Source organism: Leptonotus elevatus, chromosome 9 (assembly GCF_054856555.1).
Source record: "Leptonotus elevatus isolate MCC_2025b chromosome 9, RoL_Lele_1.0, whole genome shotgun sequence".
Classification (NCBI taxonomy): domain Eukaryota; kingdom Metazoa; phylum Chordata; class Actinopteri; order Syngnathiformes; family Syngnathidae; genus Leptonotus; species Leptonotus elevatus.
Genome location: NC_141247.1, coordinates 15,773,508 through 15,790,722, shown reverse-complemented (window position 1 = coordinate 15,790,722; position 17,215 = coordinate 15,773,508). Strand labels below are relative to the sequence as shown.

General features: G+C 40.5%; 2 protein-coding genes across 5 annotated transcripts; one reads left to right on the top strand and one right to left on the bottom strand.

The window, feature by feature from the left end:
* Positions 1 to 124: 124 nt before the first annotated feature.
* On the bottom strand, positions 125 to 15,736 carry septin6 (septin 6). Of its 4 annotated transcripts, none has more exons than XM_086084829.1 (11): positions 15,572 to 15,735; positions 14,150 to 14,282; positions 11,619 to 11,733; positions 9,977 to 10,172; positions 8,916 to 9,102; positions 7,066 to 7,227; positions 6,560 to 6,656; positions 4,849 to 5,017; positions 4,618 to 4,750; positions 4,348 to 4,538; positions 125 to 1,198 (listed from the first exon to the last, which is right to left on the bottom strand). In XM_086084829.1, exons 2-11 carry the CDS (start codon positions 14,177 to 14,179, stop codon positions 1,189 to 1,191), a joined length of 1,290 nt encoding a protein of 429 aa, XP_085940955.1. In that variant the 5' UTR covers positions 14,180 to 14,282; positions 15,572 to 15,735; the 3' UTR covers positions 125 to 1,188. The 4 variants fall into 4 exon arrangements, with proteins under 4 accessions (XP_085940955.1, XP_085940953.1, XP_085940954.1 ...); XM_086084827.1 differs by lacking the exon at positions 125 to 1,198 and adding an exon at positions 1,205 to 1,603 and having other exon boundaries at positions 15,572 to 15,736; XM_086084828.1 differs by lacking the exon at positions 125 to 1,198 and adding an exon at positions 1,711 to 2,809 and having other exon boundaries at positions 15,572 to 15,736.
* On the top strand, positions 15,129 to 17,191 carry pttg1 (PTTG1 regulator of sister chromatid separation, securin). The gene is made up of 6 exons (XM_086084831.1): positions 15,129 to 15,250; positions 15,440 to 15,505; positions 15,586 to 15,722; positions 16,251 to 16,332; positions 16,424 to 16,582; positions 16,999 to 17,191. Exons 2-6 carry the CDS (start codon positions 15,445 to 15,447, stop codon positions 17,082 to 17,084), a joined length of 525 nt encoding a protein of 174 aa, XP_085940957.1. The 5' UTR covers positions 15,129 to 15,250; positions 15,440 to 15,444; the 3' UTR covers positions 17,085 to 17,191.
* Positions 17,192 to 17,215: the final 24 nt, after the last annotated feature.

The window sequence follows — 17,215 nt, the reverse complement described above, 5'->3', positions numbered from 1 at the left end:
ATGTACACTTCATTTTCTACTTTTGCTTTTAATTCCCAAATCAAACAAAAATTTAAAAGAATTGGACACATACCCCATTCAATCAAGTAAATAGCAAATAAATATAGTAATAACCACAAAACCGTAACATTCTTGATTCTTTTTTTTTTATTGAAAATGTACATGAATGGAATAAAACTGAGGCGAGATATTGAATTATTGGTCAAGTGGTCAAAGGTTGATGGACGGATACTAGAAAAATGTTTCTTCTGACACCAAAAAGTTACTTCGAACCACCCAAGAGCAAAGGTCATAAACAACAAGTCTTCAATGCACTTCAATACACAAAATATATCCTTATAAATTATATAAATGCATGGGTATTCTTTTTTTTTTTAATACTCCCATCTGAGTTCACTTTCACTCCATCTTACAGTAATATTTGGCAACATCGGGGAGCTGAAATAATAGGATTGAATACATTTATATTAGTGATTTGCACCATTTGGTGAAAACAGGAAAAAAGTTATTTTGGGGGATTGAAAACAAGCAGGTCACAGCAGTAAAGAAATTGTTTATAAATGCATGCGAAATATGGAATACAGAAGGCTCGTGAATATTAAAGCACAACGTGTCAAAAAGGCCTTTACGTGTGACCTCCATGGTATTCAACAGTGGCATGTAAACATGGGCACCATCAAAAGAAGTGCTATAATTTTTCATATTGCTTTGGCATCGGGATGACTTCAATTTGGTGATTTCTTTTTATAGCACAGTGTACACGTTTTAGGCCATGTTTTAGTTAACAGGTCCCCTATCATCCCAAGATTTGCTGGGCCCTTCACTTAGCATTAAGACGAGTGGTTAAACTATCCAACCTGCCCTGCCGGCCTGCGTTTAAGATCAGAAGTGGGGAACTTTTCCATTACTTATTAAATATTTATTGTGATCTTTTTTTGTTTGTTTGTTTGGCTGTAGGTTCCCCACCCCTGGTTTAGAGTGTCATAAGGTGGGTCAGAGATACCATGCGAGTCCACATAAGCCCACAATTGACAAAAAGGAGATGATGATATGGGAAAGAAGAAGAAAAAAAATTTGTGTTTGTTTTTTTAAAAACAGGTCAATACAGCAGGAGAGGAAACAGAAGAGGTAAAGGGTGCTTAGTTGTTGCTGAAGCTGCCATCGCCCTCTTCAGATGGTCAAGACACATTAAAAGAAGCTACAAAGAGAAAGACAAAGACAGATGTAGATGTTAGAGAAGTAGTAATGCATCCGATATCAGGGGAAAAGTTTGGTTAGGATGCATAGAAAATTCAAAAAGTGGCAGAAAATGACAACATTTGAGTGAATTATCGCAAATGTTTTGCTATTCCTAAATGATTAATAAAGATAAATAAATAATAATAATAATAATAAAGCAAATGTGAAGCATGCAAATCCCCATCTCAGCCTAAGTGGAAGAAGTTAAGAGTCCAAGTGGTAGCAAATAAGGAATTAAAACAACGTGGGGGTGAGGTTATGGGATAGTACAAGGTATAAAAAACCGAGAAGGACGGGGTCCCACAAAACTGGTGGCATTTGAGGAAGGTCCCTTTAGAGCTACTCAGTGCAGAGCCAGTGAGTACTGTAAAGGAAATACATACAAACCCGTAAACTGAGGAACATGGAATGCAAAGGTCTCTGCCCTTGTGAGAGAAATAAACTGTAAATGATATCATACAGATTCTGTCCTTATTATGTTAGTGAGAACTGCCTTTATTTCTTCTACTCTTAAAAAAACAGTACAAACATCACCATTGACTTTTAAATTGCGCAATTATAAAAACACACAGAAACAAAACCAAAAAAAAAGAGTAACAATTGCACTGACAACATACATATTTCATCACATTTGTGTCTAAAAAAAGGTGCAAATGTGAAAGCTAATACAAAAATGCATAAAACACATGACAGTCAATGAGGTATGGGGAGAAATGGCAACCATAAATCCAAGCAAAACACTCACTGTGACCATGTCTGAGATCATTATAACAGGCTCTCGTGGCACGATTTGGCACAGTATTCAGAAAGTTCCTAACACAGCATCCGAGCAGGCTCTGAACAATAACTTTAAAGTTTTTACTTTCTCCAAGAACAGCCTTAGGTGGTTTGGTTAGACGAGGGGGAACACTGTAAGATTACTCGCTACTATTTGTTGTATCTATCATTCTTTGGTCAGCCAATAAAGATGAATTAATGCAAGGAAAAGGTGTAATTTTTATCAAATTAAGTCAAAATTCGATTACTGGTAAGAATTTATAACTTTTCTCATATGCCAGATTTTATTCCGGTAAAATTGCTACTGTTTTCTCATTAAATTGCAACTTGTTTTCTTGTAAAGTTACCACTGTGTTCTCCCCCCCCCCCATTGTCTTTCTTAAAACTACAACTTTTTCTCTGGCAACATTCCCCCCCCCTTAATTTTAAGCTTTTACTCTCATGTTTAAATAGGAAGCTTTAACTGCTGTTTGTTCTTTTCAGGCCACATCTTAGGTATGTTTCGCTTGAGCTTTGTTACATTTCTGCCCATCACAACAAGGTCATGTTGTGTGTTAATATGGAAAATAAAAAGCACATTCCACACGCCATGCAAAGAGAGTCACTACATAGAAAAATAAAGAAGTGTGGAATGTATCTTGTTTACAAAAAATAAACTTCATAATTAGAGTGGCATGTTTACAAAGGAGTCCAACTGAGGGCATTTGGGGTGGGGGTGGGGGGGGTCATTGGGGAGGGGGTTCATTCACAGCTGGGTGGCCACAAGGGAGCACTTTTCTACAGGAAGCCTTCTCTGGAAATAAGAGAGAAGGGCCGTTACTGCTTTGTTCCATACACACGTTAACATCTGTGACATCATCATTAATGGCCAGCTGGAAATTAGAGGCGGTCTGAGGTGTGAGATCTAATTTTAAAATAGTTTGGTGCGTTCCTTTAGAGCACAGAGGTAACAAACGTTTTGCGGCACAGACTGGTGTCTAGTGGTGTCGCCGTCTTGTCCTTTTAGTCTCTCTCAAAGGTTGAGGGCCTTAGCATCTGTCTCTTTCTCTTTCTTTGGCTTTTGCGCCCAAACAAATCATCCCTACAATCACAGTCGGGCCCTGAGGCTGCTCGCTGTTCTGACGTGACCCTTTCGAAGGGCTCTTTGTGTGAAAGGCAGGGGGTGGGAGAAGGGCTTCTCCACAAAAAAATAAAAAAGGAGACTTTTGTCAACCCGAGGAGGACAGATGGAGCGACGAGATGTTGAATCGGCTGATTTAGAATCGGGCACGTGGGCGATAAAACAGTCTATTTACATGAACGGCTGTCGTGGCGAGTTGGTGCTTGAGGAAACCGTGGGATGAAAGGTCAGGTCGTACCAGAACAGGGTGCCTCAAGCAGCATGCATCAAGTGGAGGAGCAGTTAACTGGAAAATATGATGGATGCGACATGGCTGATGCATGCACTTACACTTTGACATCCACAATCCAAGCAGCACGCAGTAATTATTTTAAGCCCATCCTTTTTTTAGGACCTCTGAGGCATTCGACTTTTAGAGGTTCCACAGTACAAATAAAAATTGTTGGTAGTGGGGAATTTTGGGATTGAGTGATTAATAGCAGGGTTATCGCAGATGACTATTCCTTGCTAAAACTTGAAGATAGAAGAAATAGCCGGTGAGATTAAAAGCAGCAAAAGGGCGTCTTCTCAGTCAGTGCAAGTGTTGTCTTCCTTTGCTAATACACAAACACCACAGTCGCATCAACATCAGTGATATGACAAAAAAAAATGATACTTGAGTTAGTCTGGTTCAATTGGCCAAGAAAACACAGGAGGCATAAAAGATTTAAAAAAAGAGTTATATGGAAACATTGAGTTGAAAAGCAGCATCGGCTTGCACAAAACAGGTGGAAACAGTTACGTTTACGGATGTGTGTTGGGACATGAGCAACATTTATTGGTGGTGAGGTATTAAGAGCACGCTTTCTGTGGGAATGAATGTACTCTGAACATGAAAGCGTCAGAAGGCATTTGGCGCTATGAAAAATCCACAGTGTGGATTAAAATAGAACAAATCCCAGGCTTCTTGTTAATGAGCAGAGATAAAGAAAGCACACTGAGCACTTAGAGGGGCTCGCTAAAATTTAAACCCGACGAAACAATAAGAGACTACATAGACACACGTATTTAAGACATACTTATGAATCAATGTATTAGTTTGGTATGGGCTGTTGCCGACGGTTTCCAATTTATGGAAGTGCCCTTTAAGTAGCCTCAACCCTACTGACCACCTTTAAGTTGAATTAAAAAAAACACATTTTCCAAGTAGTGATGTTAGAATGGAGACTTACTTCTTCTTCTCTTTGTCCCGCTTGAGCGTGGTGGAGCCCCCTGCCTGCTGGGCTTGATTCTGCAACAGCTCGGTGGCGGTCTTTTTCTGTTTGAACGTGTTGAGCTCGTCGTCCAGGGACTTCTTCTTGTCCTCCAGCTTCTTCTTCTCATCCTGATGCAGCTTCTTCAAGCGGTCAAACTTCTCATGCAGCTATGTGGGACAGCGGTGAAGGAGATGTGTGGGACGGAAGGATAAATAAAAACGGAAGATGAGCGGATTGACCACCAACCTCTTTCTCGGCTTCTTTAAGCTCCGCCTCCTTCTCTTTGACTCTCTGGACGAACATTTGCCGCATTTCTTCTTCCTTCTTTTGCAGCTCGCCCATGAACTCGTTCCTCTTTGCTTCGTACGTCTCCTGCAGACTGGCAAGGCGAAAAGGAGATGAGAGTTGACGATGGAGGACTTGACGACTTAGGGTGAAGAAAAAAAAAAAAGTAGAAAGGAGTGTTGCATCTGGTACCTGAAGGGTTTGCTGTCAGGGTCCGTGTCCTTGAAGCCCATCTCCTCCAACTTGCAGCGGCGGTACAGCTCATAGTGGCGCGTATGCGTCTGCTCCCGCAGGTCCTCCATGTTCACCCGGATCAGCATTTCTCGCAGTTTGACAAAGTCACAGTGATTCTCGTTCTCCACTGCGGAAGACATATCGAATAAATAGAGCTTTAAAAACTGTACAGATCCATAAGAAGCAAAAAAATAATAATCTCTGGTGACTGAGCGAGTGTGTGAAATCATGTGAGTGACTGTGCACGCAAAACACATGACACAATGTCACAAAGTAATCAACCGTACAAGTTGTGAAAGAAAAAGTCAAGTCAAACATTTTCCTGACAATAATTTGTTCTATGCACCCCCACTAGTCTAAAGACAGTATTGCGATTAATATTGCATTTTTATCCATGTCAGGGGGCAGCCATTTTGCCACTTGCTGTCGCCTGAAAATGACATCACAGTGCCTAAGGGCCCAGCTTGCAAACGTCACATGACCAAACCCAGGAAACAGGACAGTTGTTACCTCAGCCATTGCGCAATGTCATTTTCAGTCGACCGCAAGTGGCTGTACAAGGATTTTTCTCTTCAATTACAATTCCACAAATGCACTATTAATCAGAATATTGTTTTTAGGCCAGTGGGGTCGCCCTTAAATTTTGTTATCACACTGAAGGGTAAAAAAGGGGCAAAATGTAGTAGCAAAAAAAAAGGGTTAAAAGTGTTTTCACATCTCTTTAGGCAATCAGTCCTGAAAGTGGAGCATTATTTACCCTGGAGCTTTATGTAAAAGAATGTATTAAATATGGAGGACCAAAAAGGCCACAATAAAAAATAAATACATAAAAGTGAAAATAAAATCTGATATAAAATATAGAATTCAATAATTAAATACAAAAAATATATATAAAAATGGAAAAAAGGCAAAAATAAAAAAGAACAATAAAAACAAGTTTAAAAAAAATCAAAATAAATATAAAAATTAATGTGGAAATAACTATGTAAATAGAATTAAATGCCAATCAATAAATAAAAACGCTCAGCTCTCATATTTAGTCATTTCATGCTGCAGACCCTGTCAGCATGAAATGCGTCATGAAATATTATTCAAATGAGGGGGCAGTCCTAAGTGTGGTCACATTTATATTTATTTATTTATTTTGGCCTTTTTGGGCTTCAATATTCAAGAAGCCAAACCTGGTGAAAAATGAAATTGCAAGGCGGGACAGGTTGAGTTTAATTTACACTTGACTTGAAATAATAATAATAATAATAATAACAACAACAACGCGTATGTTGTTTAAACTTCATTGGCTATAAATCGGTTGTGTTTTGAAAGTTTTGCGGGTTGATGTATCAACTCTGCCAAGCGGCTGAAGGGGGTGGATAGTTTAAAAAGAAGGAATGCCTCCGAATTAAACGCATACAACTTGAACTTTGCCTGATATTTCACATGTCCGAAGAGCTAATAAACTAGTGTGTCTGTTTGGCGCTTACAAACTCATTGTTATGGATTTCTCAACAAGTTAATTCAAATCAATTGAAAGTCCATTAGTGTAACGTGCCGTCACAGCCCAACACGCTGAACGAGGTTGCACAAGCAATAGGAGGAAAAGTGCGGCACATTTCGGACAGCAGGGAGCGCGCCGCCATTTCCGGCGAGGAAGGAAGTGAAGCCGCCTTACCCTGCACCGTGCCCCAGGGATACTGGCGGGCCTTCACCATCTTGTTGCCGATCTTCACCTCCTCCGTGCTGCCCACCACGGCAAAGGGCAAATGGCTCTGTGGAGTTGAATGAGACACGAGCGTTGGTCCACTGCCAGCTTCTTTATCATCAAGAAAACAGTGAATAAGCAAAAAAAACAAAAAACTGTTGACTCTATAAACAACTCATTTCAGTGTTAGTAGATAAGACATGTTTTCCACGCGTATACTTTATCGAAAATGTTCCCCCTCAAGGATGAGGCTTTCCAAAAAGTCCTCCTTTGGACAGGCGCACACTAAACATAAACAGTGCATGCAGCTGTTCCTTAAAGTGCTTTTTGCTCATGTGTGAGAAAGCAGAAACCATTTTCCCCACACTGTCAGCTCCTAGCCTGCCGACTCTCCGCGGTGACGATGACGCGCTCGAGTGGCTCGCTGACAGCTCGAGTGGCATCTCCGCATTGTAAACTGCGAATGCGTGGCTTACGTTCATAGCGGAGTTGATCTCGGCGACCGACTCGTCGTCGGTGGGGAACTGGTAGATCTGCACGCCGTTGCTGACGAGCTCACTGGTGATTTTGATCTTGAACTTGGCCAGCTCGCTCTTGGAGATTGCGTCGGACTTGGCAACGATTGGGATGATGTTGACCTAGGTTTTAGAAGACAGTAGCTTTTAGTGACCAAAAAATGAGAGATGCAGCCAAATATAGTTGCATTTTTTTTTTTAATGAGCCTGAGCCGTATTAGTAATCAGAAGTTCTTTAAAATGGAAGCATGTGTTCCCATTTTGACCCCATGTTGACAACACAACTTCTAGAATGCCCCCCCCCCACCATCTGACAGTGAACCTGTAAAGTAAAGCCAAAAATCCCCTCGTTCATGCAAGTGTCTGTTAAGAGGTTAAATCGCTGTGTTTGTTTGCCGCGGGGCGCAGCTGCACTGGCAAACGGTCGGATGGCTCGTGGGGAACCATGCAAACGAGCGCCCCGGCGGAGAGCACGTGGCATAAAATGGGCAGCAGTCACAGAGTGGACTACATTACTCAGATGACTGACACTGATGCGTCACTTGGGATGATCCGCATGCAGGCAGAAGGCCTCCCTGAAGGCCGGCGAACCGCGACGCGCTTCGTCCTTACAGCCATGTTCAACGTGAAAGATAAGCACCGACGCGGAAATTCTAGCGTACGCAAAATATACTTCGATTGCCATATACCGTAACACGAGGGATTCAAACAAAAATGACAGACAACATGTGCGCTCTGATTGGTTGATGCCTGAGCAACTCTGATGTCATCATCGGTCGACAGAAAGTGGCAAAATGGCCGCCCCCCTGAGAGATATAAAAACGGCTGGATTTTGCTGATTAATTTATATTCCACTAACGTAATTAATATTAACCAGAATACAATATTTAGACCAGTTTGGCTGGTTAGAACATATTATGAGATGGATAAAAAAAACTGTGGATTTTGATGCTCATGTATAAGAAAATGTTGAGGTTGACTGGATGAAAACGGTTGGATTTTGCTTCATAACTCATATTCCCAAAAAATAATATTAATCAGAATGTCATGTTTAGACTAGTGAGGTCACATATAACATTATTGTCAGGAAATGTTTACGGTTGACTTCCACTTTAAAAGGAGACCCCGACTGCAATGACACGTTTGCTCTATATTATTTATTTGGTTGTTGCTAACATAACTATGAGATTCATTTTTCACAAATCATTTCCAGTTTAATACATTCTGTAGAAACTTTATGCAAGAGTTTTGATTGTCCTTTTAGGAACGCTACGGAGGCTTACCTTGCTTTCCTTATAGACGTTTCATCACATTGACTCACATTTGACGTCACAACGCATTCAGCGCGTAGTGACATAAATGCCAATGGCAGCGTACGTCCCCCAAAAAGTTTCTACAAAATGTATTAAACTGGAAATGATTTTTGAAAAATGAATCTCATAGTTATGTTAGCAACAACCAAATAAATAATATAGAGCAAACTTGTTATTACAGTCGGGATTCCTTTTAAGGATTAAACAATCGACATCATTAACATTAACTACCGGTAACTATATTGACCTTAATTCACTTTTTGCACCCGTGACGTGCAGTTTGAGGGGGAAAAAATTTATATTGCTTTTTATTGATTCTGTGATGCAGATTACACTTCTTGCTTAGGAGTCCAATAATTGCATCAGTCCTCGCTTAAGGCACTTTACACTAAGTGAAATGGAATTAGGTTGAATGGGGAAACCATTCGGTTACATCAACTAGCCACATTCTACTACTAACCATGCATTTAACGTGACCTCGATGAACATGGCGCTCACCTTGCTGTCGAGCTTCTTCATGGTCACCAGGTCCAGGGATTTGAGCGAGTGCCCCGTGGGAGCAATGAAGTAGAGGCATGCGTGGATGCGGGTGTCGTGATAGCTGTGCAGTGTGCGCTTTATCTTCAGCTCCTCTTGGAGATACGCTTCAAACTGGGCATCGATGAATTCCACAATGGACTTGTAGCTGGCGGGGGGGGGAAACGCAGATATGTATGCAGATGGATGCTTGATTTGAGTCATATAACCACTCAATACAACATGGGTTCATGATATTGTACATGCTAGAATTGCACGGTGTTCGTATTTTATGATCTTTTTCCGTTTTAAGTGCTTTGCCACCATCTTGTGGCATCGATATTAGGGGTGGGAATCTTTGAATGTCTCACGATTCTCTCGGGGGGGGGGGGGGGGGTAGAGAGTGAAAAAGAAGGAAAAAATTAATGTCTCGCGATTCGATTCCGATTTTTGGGCCTGCGATTCGATTCAGAATCGATTTTCGATTAAGGGCGATTTTTGATTCCAAATGATTTGATTGACAATGATTTTTGTTTCAATCTTTAGATGTGCAAAGAATTGTAATGATCTACTCCAGTCTGACTCGCTAAAGCTAATTAGCGCGCTACTCGCGGCACTTTTATCACTCAAAAGAACGGCTCCACGCTGGAAAAAAAAACTACTTTTATTGGAAGAACTTGATTGTGACTTTTTCCTTCTACTCTCTAATGTGGCTACAACTTAACAGTGTATTAGACCGCGTGGAACCACACTGCCCCTCAGTGGCCAAACCGGGTACGACATTAACAGCGCTCCAAAAAAAGGCACACACAGACAAAGGCAAGACCGTATCAAATTATTTAGATAAAATCGATTTTGGGACATTTCAAATCGATTCTGAATCGTACTAAATGAGAATCGATTTTTTTGGGCACACCCCTAATCGAGAGGCCATTACAAACAGTAGGGTAACAATTATTTGCATATTTTTGGGGGCTCCGTCCTTATCCCTCTCACGAATGTGTACCCCCAGTCCTCTTTTATGACATCTGCATGGAACACACCTGTCTTCTTTGTTAATCTGGTCTCCAAAGCCCACCGTGTTGACGACGGTGAGCTTGAGGCGCACGTTGCTCTCCTGCAGTTCGTAGGTGTTGGATTTGAGCGTCACCCCGGGCTGGCTGTGCTGGGTGGGCTCGCCCTCGAACTTGGTGTTGAACAGCGTGTCCATCAGGGTGGACTTTCCCAGACCTGTCTCACCTGGACAACAGGATGACGAAAATTCACACATGTATAACCGAGGTCGGTATGATCTGTAGTCCCTTAACAGGGACACAGTCTCACAGCTCTAACAGAAGACATTTAACCCAAATTTCATGTTGGTTCTGTTTGTTCTTTTATATATAACAGGAAGAGAAAAAAAGGTGGGAAAATGGCATCTTCAACAGCCAGTATGAAAGGGTTCTATGACCTCCGCCAAAGAGATGTTTGCTTGTTTCTTAGCAGATTTCTGCAATAACAACTTCACGGATTTACACATGGTAGTCTTGAGGTGTGCATCCACCTTCTTCAACATAGTGAAGCTGTTCCGGATTTCTTTTTCCATTTATTAATGAAGCCGTATAGGCCAATTTAAGCATATAAAAGAGGTTGGTGTCATTGTGTACAATTTGGTGGTGATCCATTGCCTTGGTGGAGGTCAACACTCTTTTCACTGCCTATTTACTTGAGTGGAAGTGGAAGGAAGTAGTGAGAATAAATATTTTGTAAAAGAAAATGTAAAAGATGAAAACAAAATATACATCCAAACGCAAAGAGAAGCGCAGATAGCGAGCGGCTTGTTTGCTGATGTACTCTGACGTACATTTATCTCGGAGGCAGTCAGATGACTCAGTTAGCGAGCTCCGTCTATTTTTAATTCTTCACAGCCTGACCTGCCATCTATGCCGGCCCACTTTTCTAAGATATCTCGCCATTCTCCCAAAAACCTTTTTAAACTACTCCTCCGAATCTTACTTTGCTACCACATTTTATATTCATATAAGTAGTCATTGTTTTATATAATCTGAAAGGCTAAAACACAATAGCAGTAAATTAATGTATTCTATATTTAATTGAAATTTGCTAAATGGATGTAACTGACATGTAATTTTTTTTATTATTTCTGATCCAGTACCCGTGACCCAAATGAGGACAAGCGCTACAGAAAAAAAAATGGTGAAAAGTTGGATACATTCACCATTGCATGCTTTTCCAATGTTATTTTACTGCCGCAGCTGTTTGTGTTTGACACACAAAAAAAACAGATGATATCAAGACAAATTACTAGCAAATAAAAGCCAAAGCCCAGATACCACAACAGACGCAGAAATGAGAAGAATCTCTTTGTGCTCCAGTGATGAAGAGAATTAAACAAAAGCAGATTTCCAGAGGAAGCGCTTAGTGATGTGTTCAGGAACTCGGGTGCGGAATCGACACAAAACGGCCACTGTTGTTTGACTCTTCCGCCGCAGACAGTCATTCATTGTTAACTAAAAGCAGCGGGACATTCAGCAGAGCTTGACCTTATGAGAAGCTCGGCGTATAACTCCAAATGTTTGCGCAGCGCTGCGACCACACTCGTGTCCACACTAAAAACGATTATTTCTAATGTCAACCAGCAATTATGCTGATTTGTCGATCTGTTGCCACATACGACATACTCACCGACGCAGAGGATGTTGAAGCAAAATCCATGATTGACAGATTTGTTGACCAGCTGGTCAGGCATGCTGTCGAAGCCAACATGGCCAGCGAGAGGTACGGCGCGGGCACCTTCTCCCTAAACACAACAAACCACAAAAAAAAAAATATTTAAGCCAACGCCATCCTACAAAAGATAAGCGCCCCTTCTAAAAATCACACTTGATTAATAATTGTTAGTATCTGTTACATATTTCCGCTGCTGACTTCCTGTTTCCCGGACTCTCGGCTTTCTACATGCACCAGGAAACCACACGGCAAGTTGGTATCATTGGTAATTTCCCGTTGAGGTTCACACTTTTTCTACATTAGAGGTAAGGGTGTGAATTGCCTAGTACCTGGCGATTCGATTCGTATCACGATTCATAGGTCACGATTCGATTCGATACCGATTAATCCCGATGCGAACCTATAAATTGATTATTGCGATTTTTCTTTTACTCAAATTTAGAAAATAGTAATCAGTAAACTTGTACACGTACACCGTAAGATTTGTATGAAAATGTATTTATTTATCTAAAAATTCACTGAGCCACTGCATTTAACAAACAGGTTGCAGTCTGTTTCATGTTTGAACAGCACTGAAATCAAATATGATGGTTTAATGTTCCATTAATATAACATTCTTCCATGCTTAATGTGTGAATCCTAACCCTAAGTAAGACGTTTTGTTGAATATTCCCATGAAAAATGGATGTTTAAAAATCGATTCCGCCGCATATCGAATCGATTCAAGAATTGCGCGCTGTAATATCGCGATGTAGTGCCGAATCGATATTTTCTAACTCCCCTAATTAGAGGTGTGTTCATAATCGAATAATGAAAGTAATTGCCGGCCATCTGGGTAATGAAAACAACAACAGAGGGGCGGGGCAACAAAATACTGTGAAACATTTACTATTTACATTTAGGAATTGTTGTTTGATTTGGATTTTTGTACTGCCTTCTATTGACGCATGCGAAGTTACATCTGGCACGTGTAATTTATGTGCAATGTAATGTACATGGAAATATTCCACATTTAGACATTAAATCAGAATTGGACACCTGCACTATAATCCAGCCTTTCATTGTTCAAGTCTGACCGGTGTTGTGGCCAATGAGTGCAATTATGATCACGACGCCGTCGGCAATTCTGCAAAACATGCCAGCGAGCCTTCTATTACATTGCATGCAGATTCTCTCTGAAACAAGTGTAAGAATCACAGTTGAAGGATGAGTGGGTGGGCGTGCGGGTGGTAGCGGTGCTTAGAAGGCCTTTTTTTTCCTGCGGCCTACGACATCAGCAATTGCAAACAATTTTGATTCTAAGGCAAAGCAAGCAGCCGTTATGTGTAGTCCTAACACAAGTGCCGCTCTGCTATGCAGTCACATCTTTGCTTTCAAACTTTTTCACAGTGTCATGAAACGCCAGATGATTTTGCCAGTTGCAGTAGCACTGCTGCCAGTACCGGTCGAGGAAGATGCAGTGGATGTTGAGAGTGACACGGGTGACCCGTTCCATCACGAAGATGAATGTTGTTGTTTTTTGATGTTCTTCTTATATTACCACGAAAGTGTCAAGATGAGTGACTTGATTGGATAACAATGCTTAAAAAAAGGATTTAAAGTAATTATTCTAGCTCAGAAATCAGAGAAAACTCTCCAACTCACACTTTTTTAGTTAATGATAAAGATCAATATTCAAAATCATCAATACACGAATTTGAAGGAGGACCCCATGACTTGGGTTTGCCTTGGGCCCCCAAACGACTGCTTACACCCATGGTTGGAAATGCAACATTCCTAAAACCCTTCCTGCCTTTCAAGACACCCACAGCCAAGTTCCACACACGAGCCAGCCGCAGAATGGGATGTCAAACTAAGAGAAACGTGCTATTCTGGGCACATTGTCTGTTTGTTTTTTTAACCAGTCACAGTAAAATATGTGCAGTAACATTAGACACACGACTTTTCCCCCCCCCCAAATTGGAGGGTTAAAAACCAAGCAAAAATGTATTATTTGTGTCGCTTACGCGCATGACAACGCCCGATTTAAAGTTGAATTGCCTTGCATGAGATAACATAACGGCAATGTAGCAGTGTAGCGTCGCTGAAATGGGGGCGTAGAAAATGAATGGCCTCTTTACAACAGCGCGTCTTTTTTTTATATTATCATTTATGCTGCCTTTCATTGGTTAAAATTGATATGTTACAGGGCACTTGTGCATTTTTGCACAATAGTGTCAAACCATACGCGCGGGCGATAGATAATGGAACATAATATTATTGATACTTATCACGAATCTTTATCGAGTTTCGCATTACCAATTCTAGATTAGCATAATCTCGACGCGACGTTTTGACAATAAAATGACGATAACCCACAATGGAGGGAGGCGGCTGACTTGCACACCCACTCCATGCAAAATGACAATATTTGCAATGATAAAATTTTTAAAACATCTAAGAGAAAGTGTATTATTAATGCGGGATAATTGAAACGGGCTACTTACCGCTTGCCTCGCTATCTCCGTGGACGCCATTGGTGATAGCCGTTAGCCGAGGAAGCTCTCCGAGTTGAGCGGGGGAAGCTGAAGAGCTGAGGTTACGCCGAAAGATCGCCCTCTCATTCGGAATATACCACTGCTAAAAAATACATTGAACACATGTTATTTTGCATACTACATATGATATCGTCCAAAATTCTTGTTCAGTTGTCAAATATAGCTTTTATTGTGCTGCAATATATCCAGTGTACGTTTTTAATTAATCATACACAAGTATCTTGAAAAAGCGCTACTCTATTAACTCCCCTACGAGCATCTTGAATGGATTCGTCCACACGGTGAAGCTCAGTGAATGAACATCACGAGTGGGATAGATGAATCCATAAAGCGTGTGTATGCGTGCGTGTGTGTGTGTGTGTGTGTGTGTGTGTGTGTGTGTGTGTGTGTGTGTGTGTGTGTGTGTGTGTGTGTGTGTGTGTGTGTGTGTGTGTGTGTGTGTGTGTGTGTGTGTGTGTGTGTGTGTGTGAATGTAGTGCCAAACCCCCAATAACAAAAATATTTTCCCCGTGATTTCCATTATTATGATAAGTTAATAACATTCAGTGAATTTATTCATTTTCACTAATTAAGACAATATTTAATTTTCTTTTTATGCTTACCCTTAATAGGACTTTTATATGTAAAGATGTTATACAAGTAACTGGCGTAAAAGGAAAACTATACTAAATTATCTCATTTGCGAATTATTAACACATTTTAATTATTAAAGCAACGTAATGATTGTGATTAATTTGTCATAAAATGACGATATTTCTTATCAGTTTTTTAAATTAAGACAAGCTGTTTAGAACATGGATGGATGGATAATTAATTTCTAATTTGCGGGCGAAACTCGTAGACCCTCTTGAAAATGTGCATAAAATAAACCGGAAGTGGATATTTATGTTGACGCCCCCTTATGACACATTTCCGTGTTGTGAAACATCGACCAATAGCGTGAGAGCAGTGAATTTAAAAAGGAGCCGCGTTCCGCTGCGCAGTCAGACATACCAAAAAAAAACTTTGTGTTTGGGAGGTCGGAGCGCAAACCAACTGAACACGACTACTGTAACGTTACGTTGATTTCTCGAGTTTGTTTTATTCTATGACTTCGTTCTCTTGTTTTGTGATATTGTTGTCTGTGACCAGCCAATACTTTATAAAGCATTGTCGTGACTGTTTACAACTTCAAACGCGTGCAAACTGCTAACTATTGTTAGAACATGTAAACGTTAACGTCTGCCTCTTTCATCTCAGATAAAATGGCTCATATCAATGCAGAGCGTGGCAATCAAATTCTGGCACCTCTTGCCTTCGTGCCAGGTAGGAATTTTAAGCATGAATTGTATTTTGGTCTGTCTCTGCCCACATATCTTTTAATAATCTTACCTTTATCTTTGCAGAGATGTCTTTGAAGACTCCACTGAAGGCCAAAACCATGAAAACTCCTCTGCGTACTGGTCGGAAGGCTTTCGGGATTGTCAACACTGATTTTTCAACACCTGTTGTCAAGCAGGAGAAGAAAACAGAGAAGCTTCAGGTTGGCAATAATGTGTTGCAAAATAGTGGGAAGTTTCCAGCAACAAAACTATTAAAATGTGGGAAACTCAAAGTCATCGTCTTGGTAAAATTAAAGCATTTGTTATAGCTTGGGTCCTCTTAAACATTATTAAGAGAGAGAGAAGCGTTTTGGCATATACAAGCTTTCGTCAGGTCACGTGAGCTGAGGGCACTTTGGGGTCAATTACACTCAACAACAGGCAGTGGCAGAATGTCAATAGCCGAGCCCTTTCATGGAAGAAAACTGGTGGATTCATCTGCTTAATTTTTTTTACCAACATAATTAATCAGAATACAGTGTTTAGATTTGCTGGGTGTGTAGAACATAAAAATATATATATTTGGCTTAAATATTATGTTTATTTTTATTAAATATTAATATTTTGAGGTTCCCTGCGAAGAGCCAACCTTGAGTTTTGTAATTTCCTAAATTTACAACATTGAAGATTAGTTATTTTGCCACCTTTTTAGTTTTATGAATTATTTATTTTCTTTTTGCACCCCACAGGAACCCAAAGTCAAGCATGCAGTGCAGAAGGAAGAGGAGGACTATCCAGAGATTGAGAAGTTCATCCCTTATGATCCAATGGGTATCTGTCTTTTAGACTTTGTGCAATGGAGTAAAACGAAGCAGTTTACGATACTTGTATTTAAACAGTTCCCCCCCCCCCCCCATTTCAGAATTTCAGAAATACGGCGTTCCTGAGGATTTCATTCCTATTGGTAGTCTTGATCTAGCCGGTCTGCCTTTCCCACAAGCTCCTCCTCCCAAAGAAGACCTGCATCTTTATATACCTCCGCTCCCAAGCCTATCTCCTCTGAGAATGCCGCAGCGCCCAGGTAACAAGTCTCATATTGGTATTATGATTTTTTTTTTTTTTAAGGACTTAGATAATATGTCCCATATTGACAAATGTATACTGTCACGTAGGGGAGACCAGTGAGTATTAAAATGCATTTGTTATTAATGGCCTGTTTTTGTCTGTGACTTTATATACAGCATTTTGTATGCAGCCATTGTAATATTTCACTCTTTGTAGTTTTTGTCACACAAGCATTTTCTGTGCCATTTATTAAACACTAGTTTGGAAGCCGAACACGCAGCCTAGGTCAAAACAAGGTCACAGTTAGAGACACAAAGGTTACAATGGGCAGTCTCTCCTACTTTAGTGCTTCCACTGATGAGCTCAGGATGTATTTTGTTAAATGTGACGTTCAAGCCACTGCTTACTGTGATGTAATGCATTTTCTTTCAGATGCCAGTATCGAATTTCGCAATTTCCTCCAAACGATTGAAGAGCTGACCCTTGAGCTCCCCCCTGACACCGACTGGGATGTTTAAATACAACCATGTACTGTTTATACTGTCTTTAAGGATGTTTTAGATTTACAATCGCTGCCATTTGCATGTTGTCACTTTAACAAAGAGTTCAATAAACGTCTTTAAAAAAAAAAAAATGCATTTCCTGGTTT

Excerpts from the sequence above, each read along its gene's own strand:
- septin6 (XM_086084827.1), bottom strand. The coding sequence starts at position 14,179 with ATGGCGTCCACGGAGATAGCGAGGCAAGCG. Across the intron at positions 10,173-11,618 it reads CTTCAACATCCTCTGCGTCG|GTGAGACAGGTCTGGGAAAG; the intron begins GTGAGTATGTCG and ends CCTGTTGTCCAG. Across the intron at positions 6,657-7,065 it reads AGATCAACTCCGCTATGAAC|AGCCATTTGCCCTTTGCCGT; the intron begins GTAAGCCACGCA and ends TCAACTCCACAG.
- pttg1 (XM_086084831.1), top strand. The coding sequence starts at position 15,445 with ATGGCTCATATCAATGCAGAGCGTGGCAATCAAATTCTGGCACCTCTT. Across the intron at positions 15,723-16,250 it reads AGAAAACAGAGAAGCTTCAG|GAACCCAAAGTCAAGCATGC; the intron begins GTTGGCAATAAT and ends TGCACCCCACAG. Across the intron at positions 16,333-16,423 it reads CATCCCTTATGATCCAATGG|AATTTCAGAAATACGGCGTT; the intron begins GTATCTGTCTTT and ends CCCCCATTTCAG.